Genomic DNA, 27,801 nt, shown 5'->3' on the forward strand with positions numbered 1-27,801 from the left:
CTTCTCTTCTCTTCTCTTCTCTTCTCTTCTCTTCTCTTCTCTTCTCTCTTCTCTTCCCTCTTCTCTTCCCTTCCCTTCCCTTCCGTTCCCTTCCCTTCCGTTCCGTTCCCTTCCCTTCCCTTCCCTTCCCTTCCCTTCCCTTCTCTTCTCTTCTCTTCTCTTCTCTTCCCTCCCCCTTCCAGAAGGCCCCAGACATCATGTCTCATACTCTTCCCTGTTTGCTTATGACTCTCTAGATGCTCTCTGTTGCTTAGCTCTTTCCCCTGAGGTATCCCCACCCACATGCATACAGGCAGCTTACCTCCCTTTCCATGTTCCACAGACACTTCAAGCTCAACAAGTCTTTAACAAAACGTGCTCCATTCTCCCCTCTGATGTGCCCTTCATCATCCATCCTTTCTCCTGGCACGTTGGTTCCTATAGTCATGTCGGCTGGAGGCCTCAACACTATTAGCCTGCTCATCCCATCACGCATTCAGTGGTTCACTGTTTTCACATCTGTGCTTTCATCTGTGTATTCACTGGCCTAGACCCTGGGGACATCAACATGGTGCCCTATCTTGGACAACCCTCCAGAAGCAGATCCTGGGGAAGTGTTCAGTTGCAGTAGCTTTATTTGAGAAGTGGCTCAAGGAAATACTGGTAGGGGAGTAGATGCTGGTGGGATAGAGACAGTCATGCTGACTTAAGAACTGAATTGTACCCATCTCTTTTCAAATCTGTGTTCAGTGAGGTCATGTTGGTCGTGTTGAAATTGGCCATGATGAGAATATTTACACTACGGAAATTGGCCAATGGCTATAAAACAGGACCTTTCTTTCCCTGGAGAGTTGGTTGTTAAACATTATCAGCATGTTACTGGGAGTGAGGAATTAAGGCAAGGAAGGACAGCAGTTAATAAATTGTGCTTTATCAGCAGAGTTACCCTGTAGACAACTGGAGCATATTCCCAGTTGAGAAAGAATACATACCTAATAGTCATCCCATTGGAGCGGTGAGGTAGTTAGTTATACACTCCCTACTGGTTAGTGGCTGAGGGCTGCCTCTCTTGGGCCCAGCAGGATCCAGCCACTAGAGGAAGCCCGCAGGCAGTTAGAGGCAGCATGGATGAAGTACAATAAGGGCCAGGGTGGGGTGTATAGGCTCATCAGTGAGCAAATGATAGCTGATCAAGACACTGGACATGCAGCATTGGTAAAGGCTAAAACCCGACTGTTAATGATGTGTGGTAACCTTTTTCTCTCCAGACCTCGACTTCATGGACCTCCTAGGGGAAGACAGACAATGGACGGTGGGGAGGAAGTTAATGCAGGTGAACGATACTCTGACTTCAGAAGATGCAGGACTCCGGAGCAGCAAGAACTGCACTGAACCAGGTAATAGTAACAGCTTTGCTGTGGGCAGTGGCTGCCATTTTTTCTGGTTGTGTCTGAGGAAGGGCTGGATGCCATGCTTTTTTCCCTTTGAGTTCGAATCCAGACGTTCTTAGGGACATTTAGAGCAGGCATCTAAGAAACTGAAAGGTGAGATCCCGGGACCATTCAGCTGTGATTCTACCTCTGTATTCTTTTTCTAGGGCATGGGCGACAAGGTAAGTCACCATCAGTGATGCTGATATCAAAGGTGGACGCTGGTGCTCTCAAGTGGGAAACTAAGTCTGGAACAGGATGAGTGAGGATGTTCTGTGGTCATCATTGCTTTGATCCCTGGAATTCTCTCTGGCTGGTTTTTAAGCAGGAGCCTTCTTTATGTCACAATAAAGACACCGAGATTGAACCAGATCCTTACCTATGTTGTTGGTCTTTTTGGAAGAAGTGAATATTCATTTATAAGCTATTATATTTGATACCTGTTGTGTTTTTCCTCAGAAAGATATGGAACATTCTATTTCCAGTGTTACTGAACGTAAAAGGAAAACAAACACAACATGAGTGAGGGGGACTTGGAATTGTCAGAACTCAGCTCACCGAATCTCAGGAAATGTCAAGCACCCTCTAGGTGGTTGAGGTCCTTGCTAGTTCCGACCAGGGGTCAGCAAACTTGTCTGACAAATGGCCAGACAGTAAATATTTCAGTCTTTGTAGGCCATATACCGTGTCTAAAGTTTTTGCTTTTTAAAATACCCTTTTATAACCCTTTACACATTTAAAAACCATTCTTAGCTCGCAGACTGTACAAAACAGGCATGGGGATGTATTAGGCCTGCAGCTCTTCTTTGCCAATCCTGACTTGGACTTCTCAACTCTCTGGGACCTCTTTTCTTTGCTTGATGGGGACATGGGCCCCATGTGTGCCCCCTCTGAGGGTTCAGGAGCTCAACCAAATGTTGATCCCACATCCAAAAACCAGTCTTATTTTTAGTGTCATGCTGGAAAGATATAAACAGTCTTCAGTGCAGCCCAAAGAACCTTAGACCTTTGAGAACAGAAGGTGTTCTGTGAAGTTGTGTGCCTGCTCTTTTTTGGGAAGGTGGGTAGGGGTGTCCTTCACCACCATACTGAGAATTTTAACAGTCACTTTCCAAGCAGAGCAGGAAGGAATTAAAAATAGATTACCAGCCACCCCTCTCCCCCCAAAAAAAACCCACAATAGCCCTCAGCACTACATAATCTATATTCCTCAAGCTGGAAAATTCAAGGGTCACCATGGCTATTATTAAATGCTCTGAAGGAACACTCTTGAAGGTTAGTGAAGCACATAGTTGCTATGTGAGCTAGAAGTGAAAATGGATGTGACGGGTTCGAGTGCCACACACAGCAGACAGAGCCTTTGTAGAGCCGTTTGTAGAGAGATGTGCCAAGAACCCTGGTTACTGATCTGGCATTGTAGCCAAGCATTTTTCAACATCTTTCTGGAGCTAAGAGGCTGATGGTGGTTGGGATGTCAAGACAGGAAATACAGCATTATGGAGGCCAGTCGTCACCTTTGGTATAGGAAAGAATGGAGTCACATAATACAGTGACTGGCTCCAGGTTGGGTTCAGCCACCATGCTCTGGGCCAGTGGTGATGGAGGGCTTCTGTTCCCTGTTGAGGGATGTGTGTTGAGGGAGGTGGTTTTGTCTCTGTGAGTGGCATAGAGTATGCTCACTGTGTCAAGAAGTGTCTTTCTCAGAGTGGCATGTGTAGAAGAATAAACACATTAAAAGGCATTGCAAGAGAGGAAATGACTCAGTTCCAGGTAGAAAACATGCCCAGGTTTTTAAAAAGAGCACAAGCCCAGCACCTGCTGCTGGTGTTGGCAAGGAGGGCATAGGGGGAGAGAGAAGGAAGGGCTTCTAGAGGGCAGCAGGAGGACTGAACAAGAGCTCATAATGCTGCTTAGAGGCAGTCCAGAAAGAATAAAGACCCAAAAGGAATATTCTCGATTTCTTCATTTGTGTGCTATGGGAACTGGGCTTGATTTTCGGAGCCCTTGACTCCGAGCCAAATTTACAGGGAAAGTGGTCATTCCTGAAACAAGGAGGGATCTTTTTAAGTCCTGATACATCAAGGGCCTGCCTGGAGCCTCCGTTCTTCACCAAGCCTGCGGTGACCATTCTGTTTGCTGAATATTTCCGCTACAGAATGTCTCTAACTGTGCTGTCCAATATGGACACTCAGTGGTGACTTAAATTCAAATTAAATACATTAAAAATTCAGATTCTCAGCTGCACTAGCTACATGTCAAATACCCAATAGCTGAGTGTGGCTTGTGGCTACCGTATTGGAGAGCACAGATCATAACATATTTCCATCACCACAGAAAGTTCTATTGGACAGGCAGATCTAGAACTTCCATTTGTTTTTGAACATCTCCTCATCTTCCGGGCTTAATTGGAAGCACCTCAAGGAGATAAAGTGGACATGTAGATTTGAGAGCTCAATCTCTTCCTGGGTTTTGGAGTCCTACTCAACCTGCATTTGAATCCCAGCTTAGAAGCTCTGGGCTTTGGGAGAAATAGGCTTTCTAAGCATCTGTCTGCTTCTCTGAGAAATGGAGATAATCATTCTGACCTTTCATGACTGCTGTGAGAATTGGTAATGAAGTAATAAGAACAGCTTAGTGCCCTGTGTGTGGTGGTAGTTCTGTAGTGGGAGCTCACTCGTGTATTTCTCACTCTCTGCTGGGGGCAACCATCCCTCCATTACAAGTGGGTCATGGAACTACCTTCTCCAGCCACTCCTCACAGGAATGGGCACATACGGTCCATCTGGTTCTGTCAACAGGCTGTTGCCTCAGGTGGCCCAAGTCCGAGCAGTCAGCCAGTGGGGCTGAGATGTCCTAGCACCATCTTCTAATACAGACAAGCTTGAAAGATCTTGCCATGGTAATGAGCACAGCGCCTCTGAGGAATGCTCTGTTTCTACAAGAACGTGGCCAAACCATGACCACGGACACACATGCCCCCCGGTAGCCTTGGTGCTCTTTCCAGAATGCTGTTGGAGGTCTGCTTCTCAGTCTTGATGGAACAGGTATTTCATGCAAAAATGCATGAAAATGCTTTATGAGCTAAAGCACTCATAAGATCCTGGTTTGGAAAATTTAGTAGTTTTCATCTTCTCTGTCTCTAACTCACTATGGGAGGGGAGGACTGAGCTAGAGTGAGCCAAGGCCCAGTTGCCCTGGTTTCCTTAAGAGGTCAGAGTAGCCCTGTATGCAGAGAATATTGCATGCACTGGTTGAATGCTTAGTGTCTGCTCTCAAGAGTCTTAAAAATTTTTTTTTAATGTTTATTTATTTTTTTGAGAGAGAGAACACGAGCAGGGGAGGGACAGAGAAAGAGGGAAACACAGAATCCAAAGCAGGCTCTGAGCTGTCAGCACAGAGCCCGACGTGGGGCTCGGACTCAAAAACCATGAGATCATGACCTGAGTCAAAGTCAGCCGCTTAACCTACTGAGCCACCCAGGCACCCTGCTCTCAAAAGCCTTAAATGTAGGGCTAGGAAGTGAGCCCTGTGTTTCTGGACCAGCTTTCCTTCCTCTTTGTTATGATGTCCACGGAGCGAGAATGTACTTCCAAAGATGATGCATTGGGGTTCCCTCTGTGCTCAGAGGGGCACTTATTTACTCGGGGACCTGAGTGTTTGGGGTGCCAGCATTTGCCATGGCCAAGTGAGTAATGGTGCCAGGGTCACAGGCAGGAGTTAATTTGGCTGTTGTCATAAAGTACATCTAGCAGAATTTGTGATGTCACTGGGCTTCTCAGACTGTGTTCTTGGAACCCTTAGCCTCAGGTGCCATTAGAGTAAGTAGGTTCAGAGTTTGGAGATGGAATGACCTTATAGTCTCTGTTCAGGATATGGGGCTAGTTTGCTTTCTCAGATGTCAGTTTCCTTATCTATGAAATAGATCTGCAACTAGTTTATCCTTTCTATCCCTTCCACTGTACAGATCCAATAGTTGCATGAAGTTTCAAGACGAGAGATTCATGAAAACTTCCACCCCAAGCTGCCCTGCTCCACTGCCCTGAATAACTTCTTTGCATTTGCAGAATTGCTTGTCATACCCCCTCCTTTGACCCTCATTCCCCTTTCCTCTTCTCCTCTACCCCTCTCCTGCCCCCTCTCCCTGTCCCTCTCCTTCTTCCTTCCTCTGGAAACCCTGTACCCAGAACACTGCCCAGGGAAAGACCAGGATGCAGGGTGCCTGTTACAGTGTCAGCGCTCTCTTTGGTTGGTGTGACAGCACAGAGATGGCACAGTTTTCATATGACAGCTGCCACTTTAAAGATGCATTTTTTTTGCAATATTTTGGAATTTATTTTTAAATGGCATTATCCCCCCCACCCGCTACTCCAAGACATGATTTTGGTGGAAATTGGTAATTTTGTTTTTACCTTCAGAACTGCATGAAAACGACTAAGCTCTGGCTCCAATTTTTCTGCAATTATTCCAGTCCTCTGTGAATTTTTAAGGTTGTTTTCTTAAACACTGACACTGCCGATTTCATCTAGAGCCTGGAAACATATTGTTTTTTGGCAAATAACACTTGAAACTGTTTACTCAGATGACCTATTAAGTGAAATTTAACTTTGAATAAATTTTATCCATGGAAAATTAAGTTAGCTAAATGTAATATTGAGAGTGGTGGACAACTGTGGCAGAAATGAACTCTTTGTCATTTTTATTTGTGCACTTTGCAGATTTTTATTTATACACTTTGCAGTCTGTCTCCAGAAGAATCTGTCATCTTTTGGTTTTTAGGTCTTTGATGTTTTAAGGAAATAAGCTTTTCCTGAGTGCCTCCTTCAAATAAACTTTGGAAGAAAGAAGCTATTTAAAATGATAGCCTTTGGCATGGGCTTCGTTCTGAGATCACCGGATGTTCTTTTGATACAGGGCTCATCTCCCTCTCTCTGCCTGGCTTAATTGGGTCTAAGGTCCCTGAAGATGGGAAAGACACCCCAGGCCTGTGTTGTAGGTACCTATGGGGCATGCCAGGAGGGTTTACTGAATCAGGGGTCTACTGAAATGGCCAGAAACTACATGATCTGAGAGCCAAATGTGAATTGTAATAGAGGAGGGAAGTCAGAGGTCCATAAAAGGGAAGCAATATGGAATAAATACAAGGGGTGAGTATGGCCCCAGATTGACAGGCAACACAGACTAGTTCAGGCCGCAGGTCACAGACAAAGTTAAGTGTTGGGGTCCTACTGTTTCCTTTAAAATTTTTTTTAATGTTTATTTTTGAGAGAGAGACAGTGTGAGCAGGGGAGGGAAACAGGCTTGAAGCTCTGAGCTGTCAGCACAGAGCCTGACATGGGGCTTGAACTCCTGAGTCGTGAGATCATGACCTGAGCCAAAGTTGAATGCTTACCCGACTGAGCCACCCAGGTGCCCCAGGGTCCTACTGTTTTTTGACTTTAAACCATAACATCAAGGCCAGTTGGTCTAAGCAGGTGGGTGGGGGGATGGGTGAAGTAGGTGATGGGGATTAAGGAGGGCACTTGTCATGATGGGCCCCAGGTGTTGTATAGAAGTGTTGAATCACTATATTGTACACCTGAAACTAGTATTACACACTATATGTTCACTAACTGGAATTTAAATAAAAACTTAAAAAAAAAAAAAGGCCAGTTGGTCTGAAACCACAGGACACAGGGTTGGGCATGACTAATCTACGAAGCGTCAAAAGGCCACATCTCTTATCTCTTACATGAAGAAAAAAATATCCAGAGTGGGTGAGTGGGTGAATGCACTTGTCAGAAGCAGAGGAGAGCCCCTCCCCCAACTGTCATACATAGATACTGCAAACATACTGGTGATCAGGTGGAAAGCCTGACATTTGCATGATTTAGAGTAGCACTGTCCTGTGGAATTAGAATGCAAGCTACAGATGGGGGTTTAAATTTTCTAGTGGCTACATTAAAAAGGTAAACAGAAACAGGTGAAATTTACTTTAATAATATGTTTTATTTAACCAAATACATCCACAGTACTAAAAATGACAAACTTCAGTTGTCCCAGTGTTTTATCCCTGGGATTGAACCCAGGAAAGAGCTAAGGGTTTGTTTTTTTTTAAGTCTTAAAATCTATACTTTATTATACTCGCTTACTGAACTTTCACCAGCTTCCCTCTGCATTTGTAATTTTCATAATGATTCAAAAAATAGCTGTTGACATTCTTAAGTGCCACAAGTTAGACACTTATTGTGATCTGCTCTTTAATTTGTGTCAGATTCTTTACTGGATTAGTTAGACAGGGTAATAGTAGCTGCTGTAACAAAGAAGTCTAGCTTTGGGAGTTTAACACAAAAGCAGTTTTTTTCTTTCTTGTGGAAGGTTCTGGTCTTTGGGGGCCCTGTTTTAAGAGGTGGTCCATGGACTCTGAAGCCTTCCATTTCGAAGCTTTCTCATCCTCACACTTGGTTTCCAAGGTGGTTGTGCTTCTCTGCTTTAAGAGGCAAAAAGCATGGAGATTTGTGCATAGCTGAGTGTGAGATCCTCACTCCTGCTCACATTCCATTTGTCAAGGCTCAGTCACAGGACAACTTCTCACTTCAAGGGAGGCTGGGATTTGTATGCTAGCAGAATGCCCTTGAATAAGAGACAGCAGACCTGGTGAACAGCTAGCTAGTCTCTGCTACATTATTCCCCCCTTCCCCCCGAACTTGTTTCTTTTTATCTGTTTACAAGAGCAGTATTCTCCCTCTACATCAAAATCCTAAACCAGACTGACATCTTCTGAGGTGAACTTAGGTCTTGGTTTAACCTTCATGATTCTTACTTGCTCAAGGTGACATAATTCAACTCTCTCTTCACCTTGGGAGGGTCACAAGTCAGGTAGGAATGGTCCCAGTTGTGCCTAATTGCAAATTGCATTTCTTCTTTGTAAATACAAGAACCCTAGGAAAAATGATGAACATTTGATACATGAATCATTGGCAATAATGTAAGAGTTTAAGTTCCAGAGTAAACCCTAAATCTCAAATCCATCACTTTCAGCCTGTGAGATGCCAGGTGAGTTTCTTAAATTCTTTGAACCTCATTTCCACCATTTGCAAAATGCAAATTAAGACACCCACTTTACAGAGTTGTAATCATGCAGTGAAGTGAGCTATGTGAACAGCTGGAACCTCAGTCTGTACATGTTCATTAAATTGTGGCCACATTGTCTTTGTTACCAGAAATACAATGGAAGGCAGAGTGATGGCAGTCATTTATAAGGATTTTGCCACTCTGAGGCCCATTAGGACATGGTGGGATCATGAAGACTGTTTTAAGGATGGATAGCTTATTGAGTATAGTTTGGCCACAGTGCAACATTCTTAGAGCTGTGCGAAGGAGACATGTCCAGAGATTAACTAGGAGACTTCTGACTAATGCCATGTTCTGGCCTCATAGGCCACTGTATAGACACATAGGATAAGATAAGGAGTATAGGATTTTCTACTTCACACTAATGAAGGGCTTAGAAGTCTCCAGCTCTGGGAGGAAAGGGCCAGATGCTATTCATTTCTTCTAGCTACATGATCCCTTTAGGACTTATGTCTTGAGACATTCTTAACAGCCTTGTTCTTTAAAAGCAGCCTGGGCAGACTAATCCAGTCAGTGGTACCTAGAATCTTCCCAAAACACAGGTGAAGGATGATAAGCTCTGCTCTTAGATGCTTTTGTGGGCCTGCCTATTTGCGCAGGACTTTAGACCTTCAAAGCAGTTTTACATTCACTAGCTTATTGGAACATGTTTGGATCTTGGAACAAAAAATATTTGAAAGTGAGGAATGACTGTATTGTTTGCAGATAAATTAGACTGAGAGCAAGGCAAGTTGAGTTAAAGAATTGAGAATTCATAGTCATAAATGTGGAAAGAAGCTTAGGGATTCTTGATTCCAAACATTTTTCCTCAAGCCAAGGCTCAGCAAACCATGGCCCTTGGCCAAATCTGGTCTGTTGACTGTTTTTGTAAATAAAGTTTTATTAGAACACAGACATACACATCCATCTATGTGTTGTCTGTGGCTGCCTTTGCTATATGAAGGCAGAGCTGAGTAGTTGCAACACAGACCATAGGTCCTGCAAAGCCTAAAGTATTTACTCTGTGGTCCTTCATAGGAATGTTTGCTGCTACACCCTGCTCTAGGCCCTGGGACTGGCACCTGATGTGGCCTGGAGGGGAGGTTAAGACAAGAAAAAATCCCCCCTCTCCCTGACCCTTCCCCAAGATGGTGCCTGTGCCATATTAAAACTAGTGTCATGTTAAATATTTTTAATATTTAACATGACACCCCTGGGCTGCAGGGGTCTGTGAGTTTTACTTTACTGCTTTCTCTCCCACACATAGATACACAGTCAAGAACCTTTAATGTTGTCTGTCCATATTGTAGGGATCTGTTTAAAGTAGAAGAGGTAATGTTCACTCCCATAAAAATGCTTGAAAACCACTGGTGTGGACTAATGCAATCTTCCTTACACCTGGAATTGCTTCCCTTTTGGGTCAGAGGATGAAGCATCCATGAGGGGCTGGTTGCTGGGGAGTGTGGTATCCCCAGGGCTTACCTTGCAGGTACCACCAGAGTAGTGAGAAGTGAGCTCACCTGTGTGTAGAGGCCACGGGCATTGGAATGGGGTGGCCAGGAACACCTACCTGCCTTGGGGTCAGCTCAAGGGTTAGTCACCTCCTGGCCCTGGTGTACCCCTTGGCTGCACCTATGTGGCCTCTTGATAGTGACAGTGGCATCCACTTCTTCCTTGAGGCCAGGGAGCAAATGTGGCCCTGGCCCCATCTCCAGCTCTATGGGAGTTCATTCTTACCTGCTCCCTATTCCTTGGTGGTGCCGCAGCACACCCCAGGTGATCTGTGGACTTTTTTCTTGAATTACACATTTCAAAATGATCTTGTGCCACAGATAGCCTCATTGTACAGTTGAAGCCAGGACTGAGGTCTAGGGGCATGAAAGGGGGTACGAAGGGTGGCATGTCCAGCATCCACCTCTGGTTGGTAGTAGAGTAAGGACTAGTCCTTGCACGTCTCGACTTTTCCTGCCTCTGGCCACAGGGCTGGGCCATGTCCCCTCACTTTGTGTGCGTGTGGAGTCTGCCTGAAATCACACCTGCAAATCGAGGTCAGCAGGAGGACACTACCCTGTTCTCATACAGGTAACTTAATGGTTCTCAAAGCGAAGCCGACCGGCAGCAGCCCTGGGAGCTTGTCAGAAATGCTTGTTCCTGGGCCCCACCTGAGGTCTGCTTCGCCAGAGCCTCTGGGAAGTGGGCCCTGCCATCTGGGTCTTCACAAGTACTCCTGGGGCTTGTTAGGTGCACTTGAGTGCGAGGAGCCCTGGCTTAGTTCCCTGGAGTCCCCTGGGGAGATTTTCAATCAGGCCCCACTCCACACCAACACAACTCAAGTCTCTGGGACTGAAAACCAGGCTTCAATGGCTTGAGAGCTCCTCAGTGATGCCAGGGTGCAGTCAGGGCTGAGACCGTGGCCTGAGGCCACCTGCCTCCATGCACCAGCCAGCTCTGGAAAGCTGGTCCAGAGGAAGAGAACTGGCATTCCTTGTGAGCCACACAGACTCCATCATGGGGGGACAGTCCTTGGGTTTTGTTTCTAAGACTTCTTCCCCTGAGAAACACCAGGATGGAGTTTCACCTAGCTGTATTTTAAAATGTGTGTCTATCAGGGTCGGGGGGGAGTGTTCCTGCCTTGCTTTTCAGGGGATTTCCTCTTGTGTTTTAGACCTTGGGTGGTTGCTGAGCACTTGTCTCTCCCATCATGATCTCAGTGGGCACTTCGATCCTGACCTCACTGGGACATGCTCAGGTCTGGGGTAGACTCTGGGAGCTTTAGGGTAGGATGAGGCCCAGTCAGGGCGTCTCTCCTCAGAGGCTCATGGCAGCTCCTCTGGGCCTCAGACTTTTAAAAACAGGCTATGTGGAGTAATCAGGCAGTGTGGCTGAGGACTATGGGGAGGGCATATCTGAGTTAGTGCACTGAGTGTGCCTTCCACAGACTGCATACTTGGGCATCAGGCAGCCAGCCTATTGCTTCCTCCTACGTGGGGGCTCCCCATGGCCTGTGGGCTGATGGCCACCCCCAGTCTGAATTTACTGGGTTAGGCCCTATCTATGCCCATGACAAAGTTCACATTCCACCTTGGAGAGTAAGGTTAAATAAGTACATGTCTGGACTTTCATATTGGCGCTTCTGAGGTTCCTGATATAGTTTAAGCCATTAGTTTGGCTAAAATTTCTATAATAGAACAATAAAATCCCTGAATTAAAGATTAGCAGCTTTTTTTAGAAGCGGACTCAGAACAAAATAGACATGAGCCCAGCCCAGTGGCTTGTCCATCCCTGCCAAGGCCTTTCTGCACAAAGCCCAGCCTGGCTTCCTAGCCCTGAGACTGCACGGAGCCTCAGGGCTCATCCAGTGTCCATGCTGTTGGGATTAGGGGTACTTAGCCGAGAAAGGGAAGAAACAGGATGCAGAGTACTGGGGACAGGCCACTCTAGAAGGAGCATAGGACTGGGGTCTGTGTAGTCAGGCTGGACTCACTTAAGCGTCTATTACCTCAGTCACTAAATAGGCATTCAGAGTTCCCACCCTGCCTTGGACTATTGAGAGAAAAAAGAGATAAGGGGTAGCCATGTTTTATAAAGTACTTCTGGGAAGAGGTAGGGATGTGGACCAGGGTTCCACAGACCTGGAGAGGAGTCCTGTTTTGATACCTATGGGCTGTAGGATCATGGACCAGTCATTTAAACTCTCAAAGCCTTGGTTTCTTCCCCTGAGAAGTGGGATAATTCATGGTACAAATCTAAAGGGTTGCCATGAAGAATCAATGGAATAAAGATTGTAGAGCAGCACACAGCAGATGTTCAATGTGTGAATGGATGCCCATATTTTGAGCACCCACTGTGTGCTAAGGGGTTTCATAAGCAGGGCCTCAATTAGTTATGCACAAGAGATTGTGGTTATTGATTAGGGTGTTGATTAGGGTATGGAGATTTCTATAGGAGGAAAGTAAACAGATGTGACATACTAATATTACACAGGTACACCTCATTTTACTGCACTTTGGTTTATCTTACTTCACAGATACTGCATTTTCTTTTTACAAATTGGAAGTTTATGGCAATCCTAGGATGGGCAAATCTATAGGCACCATTTTCCCAATGACATTCACTCACTTTGTGTCTGTCAGTCACATTTTGGTAATTCTCACACTATTTCAAACTTTTGGAATTCTTATTATATTTATTGTGACGGGTGATTACAGCTCACTGAAAGCTCAGATGATGGTTAGCATTTTAAGTATTTTTAATTAAGTTTCACACATTTTTTTTTGGCATAATGCTATTGCACACTTAATAGACTGCAACAGAGTGTAAACATAGCTTTTGTGTGCACTGGGAAACCAAAACATTCATGTGACTCACTTTACTGAGACATTTGCTTTATCCCAGTGGTCTGGAATTGAACCCACAACATCTCTGAAACATGCCTGTAATATGTAGGTGGAAAGTAAAAATATTCTTTAAAAACATTTTTTTTAACATTTATCCGTGTGTGTGTGTGTGTGTGTGTGTGTGTGTGTGAGAGAGAGAGAGAGAGAGAGAGAGAGAGAGAGAGAACGAACAAGTGGGGGAGGAGCAGAGAGAAATGGAGACACAGAATTCAAAGCAGGCTCCAGGCTCTGAGCTGTCAGCACAGAACTGGATTGTGGGGCTCAAACTTATGAGCTGTGAAATCATGACCTGAGCTGAAGTTGGACGTTCAACCAACTGAGCCACCCAGGTGCCCCCAAAAGTAAAAATGTGCTTAATTGTCAAACCTTACATGTTGGCACATGAACAGCCTGTCAGCATCAACCTCAGCCCTCCCAGTGGGTCTTTCTTGGGAAATGGGAATTACACTTACCTGAATTCTTGTTGAAATGTCCTGGGAAAATCCATAGAAAAATCACTGGTAATGGGAATTTTGGTCTTAGTAGATGGAGTGTGCGAGGTTGGCTGTCCAGAATGGATATTGACGGATAAAAGAAGAGGCAGTGAAGGGCAGTGAGAAGGTGGGAAAGAAGCTGGGATTGTTCTGTGCTCGATTTTGCCCATGTTCACCCTGCACGTCTGCCCTTTGGACGTAACTTTGTCAGGTCATTTGAAAAGAGGTGACCTGTGTTCCATGGATAATGATCCTTCCATATTCCAGAAACAGTTCCTCCCCTGCCTGTGCCATTTTAACCACAAGTACTAGACCAATTTATTAAGTTAAATTATAGTTTAATGCTGAATTTAAAGGAAGAAAAATCAACACAGCTGTACCCATCCCTCTGTCCAGTGTTTTTATCCATTGATGCTAGTTTCATGCAGAACATTGGCCCCTTTGCAGGAATCATTTGTGTTTGTGGCTCACAAAAAGGTGTTCCCTTGCCTGGGGCCCAGGATGAATGGCGCTTGGTGGTTGCTGAGGGTACACAGACTCTCAGTAGTAAATCTACTCATTGTAAATCTAGAATTACTGTCTTTTCAATGCCACAGTTTCATGTGCTGTTTATTTATGAGTTTGTATCCCCTCTCCCCCATCCAGGCTCAAGAATTCTACTTTCAGGTACTTTTGTTTTCACTCCAGCATTTTATTATAAAAATTTGCAAACATACAGAAAAATTGAAGGGATTTTACAGTGAACTTAGACTCAGGACCTAGGTTCTGTAATTCACATTTGACTCTACTGGCTTTCTCACAGATTTGTTCATCTAGCCAGCCCTGTATCCATCCATCAATCTGCCCTGTTTCAAATGTTTTTTTAATTTATTTTGAGAGAGAGGGAAACCATGTATGGGTGCGTGCAAGTGAGGGGCAGAGAGAGAGAGAGAGGGGAAGATAGAATCCCAAGCAGGATCCTTACCTTCGGCACAAAGCCGACATGGGGCTTGAACCCGACAGCCATAAGATTATGACCTGAGCTGAAATTAAGAGTCAGATGCTCAGCTGACTGGGCCACCCAGGCACCCCTCTCCTGTTTAATTTAGTGGATTTCAAAACAATTTGCAGAAATAAATACATTCCCTCTCCCATAGTTTAGCATGCATATCATTAACTAGAGTTTATTGTTTGTTTATCCTTCTTTTTGGGTAATGTTTATACACAATGAAGTGCATGCGTCTTAAGTGTCCCATCAGTGAGTTCTGACATATGCATACAGTAGTGCTCCCAATCTCTATCAACATCTAGGGCATACATCATCCCAGGAAGTTCCTTCATGCCCCTTCTCTAGAAACCCCTGGCCCACCCCTCACATAACCACTCTTTTGATTTCTGTCACCATAGATTAGTTGATGCTTATTCTAGAACTTTATATCCAGGAATCATAAAATATGTACTCTTTGATGTAAGACTTCCTTGTTAAAGCACACTGTTTTTGAGATTCATTCATGTTTTTGTGTATAGATACATCCTTTACTATATGCAAGCACACACACGTTTACACATGTTGGTAAACATGTATATATGTAGATTACACATACACATGACAAACTTTCCATGTAAATCTTAATATGTTGGGTATATTTCTCTCTAGGAAATGCCTTACAGATTTTGGTCACTTCTTTTAGAAACTTATTTAGGGACACCTGGGTGGCTCAGTCAAGTGAGCATCCTGGACGACTCTTGATTTCAGCTCTGGTCCTGATCCCAGGGTTGTGGGATCAAGCTCTGTGTTGGGCTCCATGCTGAGCATGGAGACTGCTTAAGATTCTCTCTCTCCTGCCTTCTGCCCCTCTCCACTACTCATGCACACACACTCTCTATCAGAGAAAAAATTTAAAAAATAACAATTATGAAAAAAAATAAATTGGATCCACTTTCAAAGAGACCTTTGTGATGTCTGGCAAATTGGTAAGAGCTTTGGTTGACCTGGGGTTAGTTATAGACAAGGGCCAGTCATCCCTAATGCCACCTCTCACTCCCCCCCGCCCCCCCGCCCCAGAGCAGAACCATGGACTGGAGCCAGAAGTGCTCTGATTGTAGGAAGGGAAGGGGGAGGGGTTGGAAGGGGTGATCTCCCTCATCCTTAAGGCCTTATAAGCTCTCTGGATGCAGTACTGGAATTCAGTTATTCAGTTACAAAAAGAAGTGGGAGAAGCAGAGCTGTGAAGATGGAGAAAACAGTCTGATTTATTGAGTAAACAGCCATGTGCATTCTGCTGTGGAAGCTGCTTCATGGAGGCCTGTGTGGCATTCTTTCCTGCTGGAGCTGGGCATGCTCCTCATCACAAACAGCATCAGAGAGAAAAGGACATTCTCTCTCCAAGCATCTCACTGGGAACTAGATGCCTATTTGGGGAAGAGGACTAGCTTTGCATTAAAGTGGGAACTGTGTGTGTGTGTGTGTGTGTGTGTGTGCACGCGCGCGCGCACGTGCGCGCATGTGCGAGGGAGTCATGTCTTTGGAATGGAGGAGATCCTCATTTTCCCGAACAAGTTCTCTCCAAGCAGAACCTTTTGTTGGCACAGGTCTTCATTTGTTTGTGTTCCATGTCTGCTTGTCTGCAGTTCCTGACACACAAGTTGATTTGGAGTAGGTAGTTGAGGTACACAAACAACTTGTACAATGAAGAATACCCTTGGTGATCATTAATTTCATGTTGTAGCCATCAAGTACCTTGAGTCAGTTCTGGTTCTCTTAGAAGCACACGCTGAGACAAGGGTTTGGGTCCATGGAATTTATCTGGGAGGTAATCCCAGGAAACACCAGTAGGGAGTAAGGAAGAGAGAGAGGGAGGATGTCTGACATGTCAGCCAGTTACCATTGGGGACAACAGGGTATAGAAGATACCTTTGACCCCTCCCCCCCAAGGGTGAGGGAGCCGGGTTATGTATACACCAGTTCCCAGCAGTCATCAGTTGAGGGCCACTCCCAGGGAATGCACTAGCATTCCCAGCCTGCCCCTCATTCAGACAGAGCGGCATCCATGACTAGAGACAGTACCTGGCTGAAGGGGTGCAGGTGCCGGCAGCTGAAAGTTGGGCCTCTGTGCACCCAAGTGCTAAGAAGAGGGAAGGTGAGTGGGGCGCCGGCTATGATTGCCAAACACTGACTGCTTCTTTCCAACGAAGCGGTTTCATGTTGTAAAACAAGTTAGAAAGCTCCTCCTGAACCAGGAAGGGCTCGTGATGGCACTTTGCACTTCCTCTGCGTGCACAGGTTTGTCTTGTTAGGCACTGGCACTCAGACTCACCCCATTGGTTTTCACTGTGTCATAATGTGTTTGTACAAGTGCCGACTGCTCACCAAGCCCTGGTGCTGCAAGCAGCAGGCTTAGGCTGGATGAACCGAGAATGCTTTCCAGGCCAGGGTCCTAGGGCAGAAGGCTCTCACGAAAACCAGGAAACATGCCTTCCCTTCCTCATTCATCTTCGATTGCCTCCGTGCACGTGTTAGACTTCCGGGGACCCCAGGGAAGCTCAGAACATGTCAAAATCGAAAAAAGAGGAACACCAAGAAAATCCTGCCTGAGCTCCTTCTGCAAGAAAACAGAGCTTTTGCCCACCAGGCAGATCTTTTTATTTTGAAGTCAATTAAAGTAAAAGAGTTATTTCTACCAGTGTTGCTGGGGCCTGGGGCCTGGAACTTCTGTAAATCCACAGAAAAGACTCAGTTTTTTTTTTCTTTCATTTTTTCATTTATTAATTTTTTAAAATTTACAAGTTAGTTAGCATATAGTGCAATGATGATTTCAGGAGTAGAATCCAGTGATTCATCTCCTATATATAACACCCAGTGCTCATCCCAACAAGTGCCCTCCTTCATGCCCCTTGCCCAGTTAGCCCATCCCCCCCCCACCTCAAATCCCTCCAGCAACCCTCAGTTTGTTCTCTATATTTAAGAGTCTTTTATGGTTTGTCCCCCTCCCTGCTTTTATATTATTTTTGGACAAGACTCAGTTGAAACCCTGAATAGAAATTGGGAAACGTGGTGTCACTACAAACATGTGGCCCATACTTTAGTCTCTAGCACGTGTATTGTTTTAGGGGAATACACTGGGTTTTCTGGCTCCAGACTCAAAAGAAAAGGTATCCATATCCTCAGGTAATTTTTAAAAAAATTTTTTTTAACGTTTATTTATTTTTGAGACAGAGAGAAACAGAGCATGAACGGGGGAGGGGCAGAGAGAGAGGGAGACACAGAATCGGAAGGAGGCTCCAGGCTCTGAGCCACCAGCCCAGAGCCCGACGCAGGGCTCGAACTCACGGACTGCAAGATCGTGACCTGAGCTGAAGTTGGACGCTTAACCGACTGCGCCACCCAGGCGCCCCCTCAGGTAATTTTTTAATCCCTCAGGGGCTCTATCTTGTGTTAAATGGAGTTTATATGTCACACCAAATCATCTTTCAAAGTGACTTGACATCTTTAAAGTAGGGAACTATGTAGCCCTGGTATTTAGGTCCTACATGCTTTCATGTTTCTAGAACCTCCCACCCCCAAATGTGGGACTTACAAAGGCTTCCAGAAAAAAACACATCCAACTGAATGATATTCTTCAGCCCAAAGCCTGGCACATTGGGAGGTAATTCCCACCTGTAATTGGACGCTTTCAGATCCCTTGAAGGCTATGGGATGTAGTTTTTAGCCCAGGAGGAAGGATTGTACCTTACAGTGTTTTAAAACATTACCACAAGTGTTTTGGTATTTCTCTGGGTAGGGGATAGGCTCTCATTCTCCTCCTCTAAGTCTGGCTGCCTTCATGACTCACTTTTAACAGATAGACTATGGCAGAAGTTGTGTGGCTTCCAGAACTGGGTCGTAAAAGGCAATACAGCTTCCACTCAGCTCTCTCCCTTGGGATAGTTGCTCTTGGAACCGGGCCACTGTGCTGAGAGGAAGCATGGGCCTCATGGAGACCCTTATAAGTGCTTCTGCTAACAGCCCCAGCCAGGGTCCTGTCCGATTGCTGATAGCCAACATCAACACCCAGACGTGTGAGTGAAGACACCCTCTGCATGAGTCCAGTCCCGGCCACCATCAGACTGCAACCAAATGGCCTCCTGAGTGAGAACTGTCTAACTGAGCCCAGTCACTCCCAGAACCATATAGACAAAAACAATAAGTGATCGTTGCTGTTTGGGGCTGCCAGTTTGGGCTGGTTTGTTATGCAGCCATGGTGACTGGTACACTCATACACTCATGGCTGCATTGCCAAAGAGGTCCTGGGGGAGTAGAGGATCTTCAGTGTTCACTCACATCTTTCATCCAGTGTGGTGACTCACTTCTTGCTCCCCAGGAAATCGGTATCTGGGGAGAAGAGACAAGAGTGGGCATGCTTCTCGGATTCTCAGGAGTCTCCAGCTTGCTGCCAGCTTGGTGGCCTGGAGGCGGTATGAGGTTTCCAGCCGCTTCAACCTCAGCAGGTTGGGGACTGAGGGCCTGCTTTAGGTCTGGCTACAAGCAGCAGGGGCAGCAGCAGTGGGAAGCTCTGGGCTTCTGTGGCTCACTCGGCACACCTTACTTGCTTCATTGTCATGACCTCTTCCTAGGGAGGTAGCAGGTCAGGGGGGTGTGGCAGTGAGCACCCAGGGTTTCCTCCAGTGTTTTGGTCTCATGAGGGCTGGTCACTGGGTGGCCAGTCAGGGCTCTTTCCTCTCACTTTTCCTCCGCACTTCGCCTCCTTTGGCCTGGGAATGGCTCCACCATTTCTTCTTTGGAGAAATGTGAAAATGCACATGAGAGAGCTTTGAAAAATCTGCAAAGGTGTTACAAAACCAGAAGGTACTACTGCGAGATTTGCAAATGATTACTGGGTCATGCAGGAGCAGCACACCTGTGTGGCTGTCTTATCTTCTCAGAACACCATAAGTGAGAGTCCTAAGCTCTGGACACTCAGAGACTCTAAAAAACCATGTGGCCCAGCACCTGGTATAATGCCCAGGTTCTGTTTATGGCATCTCCTGAAAGTGGTCTTTTTTTGTGTCCTTGGATATCCTCAGTGGTAGGGACCTTCTCCCCCACCTCCTTATAAGAGGCCTTTTATTCCCTGGGGCAACTAGAATTATTAAAATTGTCTTCCTTGGGCTGAACCAGTGATCTTCCTTTTAGTCATTCTGACTTCTTTTATTATTTTTTAAAGAATTTTTAAATGTTTATTTATTTATTTATTTAGAGAGAGAGAGAGAGAGAGAGAGAGAGCGAGCAGGAGGAAGGGGCAGAGAGAATCCCAAGGAGGCTCCACACTGCCAGTGCAGAGCCTAATGTGGGGCTTGAACTCACAGACCCTGAGATCATGACCCAAGCTGAAATTAAGAGTCAGATGCTTAACTGACTGAGCCACCCAGGCAGCCCTAGTTATTCTGACTTCTATAAAAGAAATCCAATTCCTTTTCCCCGTGGCTTCCCTTTAAGGTCAAATATTAAGGTCTTCCTTGTTCAGACTTCCATATCTTCAGTTTTTTTTAGCTTCCTTCTCCCCATCCCCTCTTCATATGACATGGTTTGGAGACCGCCTCACCATCCTGGTTACCTTCTGGACCAACTCTTAAAACTGTCTTGTGTCACTGTGTTTGAACAACATGTGAAGAGTTGGACCTTTTGCCATCCATGCTCAGCTATTAGATAACAGTATAATTATTTCAGAGGCAAACTCACCTAATGCAAACCCATTTTCAGATATAAACCCATTAATTCCTCAGCTAGGATTTAAATCCATAGGTTCTTTCCAGAGACGAGGTCAAGTGTCTACTTGGAGTCAGGGCTGGGCTAAGTGCTCTGCCTGCAAGTTTTCTTAATTTGGACATGCTCGTGAGTCAGGTGTTCCTTGAGCACCCAGGGATGGCTGCCGAGTTGGAGTTAAAATCCAACCACACCCAAGTGTTCCTTCCCAGCACCTCGCTCCCCTCTACATCGAATGTCAGGCATGAATGTCAAGTTGACACATGATTTCCACAAGTAATAGTCTTTGCCTGCAGGAGCTAAACCCTGTGTGGACAGGCACTGGGGCTGTTTTGCTCACTATTGTATCCCCAGGGTCTACATAATACCCAGAACATGGTAGTTGCATCTCAAATATTTATTGATGTTAAATCTTTGTTGAACGAATGATTGATTGATTGAATGAATGAATGAATGAATGTTTTTTTTCCCCAACAATTTACTTCGAAATAACAAAAGATTAATACAGAAAACTGTAAGGGAAAATATAACAGACTTCAGTGTATTTACTGTTTGAATTAATGAGTGTTGATATTTTTATTTGCTTCTACTCTTTTCCTCTTTATCAGAATATAACATTGCAGATCAAGTCAACATTCTTTTTTATATGCTTTCTCAGGTCTTCTACCTTCAGAAGCAATCATCATCCTTATTTTGGGCATGGTTGGCCTGTGGTTAGTGTTTCCACTTCATGTATTTGTGTGAGCAAACAATAACATTGTTTTTTCTTGTGATTTCAAATTCACATGAGTGTTATTTGGCTATAATGATATTCTGCAGTGTTTTTCCCTCTCCTGTATTTTTGAGATCTGTGTGTATGCATGTGCTGATCCATTCATTTTAACTACTGTCTTTTTTTCCATTGTTAAGGCTGTGTTGCCATTCCCTAGGAATACATATGTGGCTGGTTTTCAGTTCCTTGCTGTGGTTAATTAACATTCTCATCACCCTGAGTTTTCAGGCAGGGAAACTTAGAGCCAGCAGTTAAATGACCCATCCAGGCTGTCATATTTTAACAGGTAGTAGAACCAGAGAACGAGCCCATATCTTCTGACCTCGGGCAGTGGTCTTTCTCAGTGCACCCACAGCTGTCTCCCTTTGGGAAAGGAGATCATAGGTTGAAGGAAATGTGGGAGGGCTCTCTCTCCTATGAGCTCCAGGAAAGGAAATGACCATTTTAAAATTTTTTTTTTCTTTTTTTTTTTTTCAACGTTTTTTATTTATTTTTGGGACAGAGAGAGACAGAGCATGAACGGGGGAGGGGCAGAGAGAGAGGGAGACACAGAATCGGAAACAGGCTCCAGGCTCCGAGCCATCAGCCCAGAGCCTGACGCGGGGCTCGAACTCACGGACCGTGAGATCATGACCTGGCTGAAGTCGGACGCTTAACCGACTGCGCCACCCAGGCGCCCCGGAAATGACCATTTTTAAAGACTAGCATGAGTGTTTGCAACAAAAGGAGGTTACCACCCCCCAGCCCCCACCATGTTTCAAGGAAGAAAAAAGACCTGTGTGTGATAGGAGGGGCATCCCTGATCTTGGTTCTTGTCTCTATTATCAGTCACCTGGACAAATAGGACAGGCTGTGTGTTAAAACAACCTCAGAGCTGGCCCAAATTTCACAAATGCATCAAGCGGGCCTGGGTGGCTTTATCTCCAGGTCAGAGGGTCCTGGGGTACAGGACCACTTCTGTCCTGGGGGTTGACTTCTTTTTTTTTTTTTTTTTCCATTTCATGTGAATATAGTGTCACTGTAGAGCAGGTTTTAAAACCAGTTAACCTAAAAAGAGACCAATATTTCTGTCTTCATTTCTCTTTAAAAATTAGGGCTTCGAAAACATGAATCAAGTTTTACAAATTTAGCAAAAGATGGTCAAGTTTCTCAGACAATAAAGATCTTCTTTTCCCTTCTCCAGAAATGGTATAATGGCCTTTAGGCCACCTGGCTCAGTGACTGGCTGTGGAGATCCTCTGAGGCAATTTGTGTAACTTCTCAGTTTCCTCATCTTTCAAAGCAGATCATGCTGATAACTGCCTCACTGCCAGAACAGATTTCCCAGGAAGTGGGAGCCTCAGGGCTCCTCACTTGCAAGAGCCCTTCTAAGACCTTCTATCTTATTTTTATTCATAATTTGGTCTGATTTTCCATGAAGAGGTCCACCAAATTGTGTGAGCTTTAGCCCCACGTGCCCTGGATTCACCTCCTTGCTCATAAGATGGTTGTAAGGATGCCCTATCGTATAATTAGTGCATGGTAATTGTTAGCTGTTGTTAGGGTAATTATTTAATTAATAGCTGTGCCTTGACTGTAACCTCATGCCTGGAACTGAGTCAGGGCTCAATTAGTAGCAGCTTTAGTTATTCTGTTCTCAAATTCTGCAGAGTTCAGGTTTTTTAGTGTATTCATCTTTAAGGACAGTGTGAGGAGGACCAGAGGTAGCCACTTATGCTGGCCTGTGACAAAGACAATAGACAGAAATCCCTTTAAAGCCGTAAGAGCTTTCTGCCTTGTCTTCTCCATCATCTGGCTCCCCTGAATGGTCTGGTTGACCCCCATGTCCCATGGTAAGGTGGGCTGTCAGCCAGGCAGGGACATAGAGGTTGACCATCAGCTTCCACGTTTTCTCCCATATAGTTTTTCTCAAGAGACCATGAATATGAAAATCCCTTAGCTAAAAGCCAGTGGCAAATGATTTTATGGGGTGGATGGTGGAAATGCTTCTTAGAGAATGCTAATCCACCAAACAAAAGCTGAAGGAGAGGCCAGAGTGCTGAAAAGCCTAGTCTTAGGCATCCTCAAAGCCTTGGCATCTTAAACCCTCCACACCCTGAAAACTCAGACCAGGATATTTGCGCCCCATCTGAATTTCACGACCTGTTGAGTTACTTTGCTTTTTCCTTCTTGAATGCAACATGACGGTTGTGTTTCTAAATTTAACTCTTCCTGTTTTGGCTTCTTGGAATATTTGTTCACAGAAGACCTGTGTGGGATGAGAGCAGCTCTCCCTCGGGGGGTGGGGTGTGTATGTGTGGTGGTTTGAGACTGCTGTGGGCTGTCATGTTGCTGGGGAATGAAGCCTGGGAGGGATGGCCTTACCAGCCCATGGGGTTAGTGGCTCGTGGATGTCACCTTTTCCCAGCCATGATCGAAATATGGGTGTGTGTGTGTGTGTGTGTGTGCGCGCGTGTGTGCGCATCCCTCCCCCCCGCCCCCAAGGTTAGTTTCCTTGGCATTCTGTTACTCAGTCTTGTCATTACACCCCTTTTTTCTTAGGAAGTTCTGAACACTGCCTTTTTCATGAGAAGATATGAAAGGTGGTTGCTTTTCCGGTATAATTCTGAAAGCCATTTATGGAGTCTTCTTCCAGTTTCTAACCTCTTTGAACTCATTTTCAGAATTCTGGGTAGCCAGAATATCTGATGGAGGCACCTGAACCACAGGGGAGGGTAAGGGATTTGTCAAGAGTTACACAATGTGCTGAGAGTGGGTGCCAAGCCCTTACTTGGTGGCACTGCTGTTCTTGCTTGGACCTCCATCATTGGCCTTGCTTGGCTGTTTGCCCCGGCACGTCTATGTTTGACTGGTGGGGTTAAAAAGGGTCTCATGCAACACGTGTAGCATTTGTGCCAGCAGAGGCATTTCTCCTTGACCATTCACTGAGCTTTTTTGGTGTGTGTGTGTGTGTGTGTGTGTGTGTGCGCGCGCGTGTGTGTGTGTGAGAGAGAGAGAGAGAAAGAGAGAGAGAGAGAGAGAGAGAGAGAGAGAGAGAGAGAGATCTGGGTCTTCCAAGGACTGGAGGCCTCCTGAGTCTTCTTCAAGCTCTGGCTGTTCTCTGTCTTGGTGAGGATTTTGGTTGGGGTGGTTTGGGGAAGGCCACGGGGTTCTGGAACAAAATGTGGAGAAAGATTTACAAGATGGTTTAGTACAGCAACTGGTAACTATAAACTAGAGTTTGGTCCGTTTTTCCATTCATTATAGATGGGAACTTCAGTTCCCTTATCTCAAGATGGGGATATGAATTATATCACTGTGTTGTTACAAAGAGTAAATGAGATAATATTTGTAATTGCACCTACTCTTTGTGGTATATCACGTGGACAATAAATGCTCAGTCACTTGTCACTCTCCTTTGAGCTCCTGATTCTTTGTCTGTGAAACACATGGAGTAGACTGGAAGATCTTTAAAGTTCCTCCTACCGCTAAAATGGAATAATTTTATTGTGAGGAGACATAAAATTTGTCCTCATGTAGATGAAGAGCTTCCAGATATGAGAAAGGATAGTACCTCAGTAAAACAAAACAAAACAAAACAAAAGTCTTGTTTGTGAGGCACTTTGCACAAGAATATTCACCCAAGACACCTCCTGGGGGCAGGCCTTGATCAAGCAGCTTCTGCTCTGCCCCCTGGGCCTAGAACAGGCCTTGGCATAGTGTAGGCTCTGGTTGGATATTTGATGAATGAGTGAAGGGACAGCATGACTGTCTTTGTAGCACATGAGACCCCAGCATCACGGCGGTCCAGAGCTGGAAGGAGAAATTGCTGGCTGCAGTAGAGGGCAGGGCTGTTGATGAGGAATTGGCTTCAGTTGTCCATTCTCCTGCTCTAGGATCCATTGATCTAACTTAAAGAAAACACAAAGTTAACCCTTGCATGGCACATACTGAAATCGTGTCCCATTTCGCAATAGTCTGGCCTGTTTGGGAAACAAAACTAAGGGCATGAGCTTCCATGATCCCCTAAGTTGAGGAAACATGGCAGCATATTCTTGGAGAGACCGAATACACATTCCCATCAAAGCTTCAGAGAACTGTAGAAAAACTTGTTTGAATTTGTTTAAGCTCATGTTTCCCAAACCAACTGGGTAATGGAATCCCATTCTGGTAATTCTTGTTAACTTGCTTGGAATCTAGGATTGGGGAAAGCCCATTTGGGGAAATGCCCATGCTGGTGAATGTGAATTATGTTGCAAATCATGCTTTTTATTCAAGTTCTACAATTCCAACTATTTTCAAAATCGGGTAATGACCCTCTGAAATGTCTCACGCTGGGCAACCAGTTAAAATTTTAGAGGTGCATCTTTAGTGCCCCGGAAACCTCTAAACTAGTCATACATCTGTAGTGACCAAGCAGATGCTGGCTTACTTAACACAGCACGGGAATATTTGCATTTTTCCTGTGCCTGATTCTATTGAAAAGACAAAGAAGTTTTAAAAGTGAAATATCATTAGGGTGTCTGGTGGCTCAGTTGGTTGAGTATCTGACTTCAGCTCAGGTCATGATCTCACAACTCGTGAGTTTGGGCCCCACATAGTGCTCCGACAGCTCGGAGCCTGGAGCCTGCTTCAGATTCTGTGTCTCCCTCTCTCTCTGCCCCTTCCCCACTCATGCTCTGTCTCTCTCCTTCAAAAAATAAATAAACATTAAAAAAATATTTAAAAGTGATATATCATCTCTGTTTTACTTGATCTAACAGGAGTATAACAAGGGACTTGGGAAACAGAAGGGGTGCAGGTGCATGAGCAGTCGGTCGGTCCTGTTTCCCTTCTAGCTTCGCCATCAATTACATTGAGGATGTATCCTGTTAAGCATATTTTACTCCCATGCTGTGAAATTTTCTACTGGACAAATAACGGAATGCTTTGAAAGGAGAAGGTCTCTTTCGAGGTGTGTTGGCCCAACTTGATGTTACCTAAAGCCCCTTGATATCTAGTTTCTTTGACTCCGTGGCTATTACGTTTTGCTCAGATGGCCCTTGCAAGCAAACAGCTCCTGCTTAGACTGAGAGCGGCTTCATTTTCAAATTGCCAGAGACTAAAGATGCTTTTATTTGCAGTCCCCAGACTCTCGCTGGCGGGAGGTGACATCTGTGGTATATTCCAAAAGCAGATGTTGGAGACCCAAGTCACACCCAGTCCTCTGTCCATTTGCCTCATTAGCTGAGGGTTTATCAGGATAGGTTGATAAGTGATGCACTTTGTGAACTTTTATTGAGCTGTTTTTTTTAAGATTCATGTCTGAAATCAGCTGTGTTATTTGGAATGTGGGAAAAAGAGAAACTAAACTGGGTTGCAGTGGGGGCTTTGTTCCTTATTAAGGATCCCGTGTTATGATCTAAGCATCTCATTTATCTGTATCATTGAGAAATCCTTCCACCTGAACGGCTGCTGCTGATAGCACAGCCTTGCACATCTAGAAAGTCAACAAGTGTTCAGTTTGCTTGAATGAACTAAGGGAAACATCCTTTCAAATTCCAGACCATTTGAAAAGGTGGTAAGCATTTGATTGATATCTTTCTAAAGTAAACTCTGTACATTCTTGCCTCTAAGATACAATGCTCCTAGTGGGGATTGGACTTTATTGTGGTAAATTTAGGCCGTCACTTTGTTGAGGAAAGAACGTGAGTTTTGGTGTCATGCTGACCAGACTTAAAATCTGAACCCATATTCTAGCTGCAGAACTTGATGGGATTTTCTAATCTCGATGATGGTTGACTTCTTCCTGTCAGGCGGAGGGCTGTGCCTGACCAGATGGCATTGTATATTAATGTAAATGAAGGGCCTAACTGGTGGCTAGCACATTCTCCTGCCTTTGGTTCTCCAAATGTGAGGGACCAGTGCAGCAGCTTCAGCACCTCCAGGGAAGTGGCTGGAAATGCAGAGCCACGTCCCACCCAGATGACTGACTTAGCAGCTACCTGCTAGCAGTCTCCCCAGGTGTTTACCAGCAAATTGAATTGAGAACCACCAGGCCAAAGCTCCCCCTTTATCTCCTATTTGGGAGAAAAAGCAGTGAGCCAGCTTTAGGTAGTCAGAGCCTTCAGCTTTCTGGAAGAGTGCCGGGCCCTGAGTGTCATGACAGTGGCCTACTGAAGGAGTGTGGAACCTTTTTTCTGATTCTTCTCCATGTAGGTGGGTTAGTGTGAGATAGCCCTTTATTGTTCATTTCTCAGCCATACACAAGTAGATGTAGAATCATCCATTGGGGGATATAAAGACAAGGGATGTCTCCTTCTCCCAGGAGAGCTGGGCTCCCACATGTGTCCCATGCACCACATGCTCCTGGGAATGATGCCAGGCCATCATACTAGGCCAGAGCATCACTGTCTCTGCTACAGCATCCAACCTACCCAAGTGCTGATCCTGCACAGTGGGGGAGTCCAGCAGGTCCTGAGTGCCTGAAGTGGAGCCAGGTTCAACGTCAGAGGCAGCCCCTGGAGATGGACCTGGCCTTGCTTCCTCCTGGGGGAGCTGGTTCTACATCCGGCTACCTTACCTGGACACCTGACATCCAATCACTGATAATGAAGTTTTTTGAATGGATGGACCCTTGCTTTCATAGTGCCCCTTCTAACATCTTTCACTGTATTCTAAACTCTTGCTAATCAGTGTGTGGTCCAAGAATGGAGAAGCATGGGCATGTCTGGGAGCTCATTGGTCACCCGGAAGCTCAGGTCCACCTAGACCTACTGAATCTAAATGTGAATTTCAAACATTCCCAGAGGATTCATGTGCATAGTAGAGTTTGACAAGTTCTAGGCCAATGTATGCTTAGTAAATATTAATTCTGTCTTCTTCTGTTAAACATTGTGTATAAAAAAAAAATCAATAAGGCTCCCCATGAGAGCTTCAGAGATGAGGAGTAAGAGGTCAGGGCAGAAATTTCATGAAAACT

At 45.1% G+C, this 27,801-nt stretch overlaps 1 protein-coding gene across 2 annotated transcripts in view; it reads left to right on the forward strand.

Moving 5' to 3' along the window:
* Positions 1-27,801, forward strand: part of SLC24A3 (solute carrier family 24 member 3) — a 480,576-nt gene that overhangs the window by 61,882 nt on the left and 390,893 nt on the right. For both annotated transcript variants that reach the window (XM_049651202.1, XM_049651201.1), the window contains exon 2: positions 1,248-1,376. In XM_049651202.1, coding sequence (XP_049507159.1) covers positions 1,248-1,376 — 129 coding nt within the window. The remainder of the gene's footprint in view (positions 1-1,247; positions 1,377-27,801) is intronic.

Source organism: Panthera uncia, assembly GCF_023721935.1.
Source record: "Panthera uncia isolate 11264 chromosome A3 unlocalized genomic scaffold, Puncia_PCG_1.0 HiC_scaffold_11, whole genome shotgun sequence".
In the NCBI taxonomy this organism is placed as follows: Eukaryota; Metazoa; Chordata; class Mammalia; order Carnivora; family Felidae; genus Panthera; species Panthera uncia.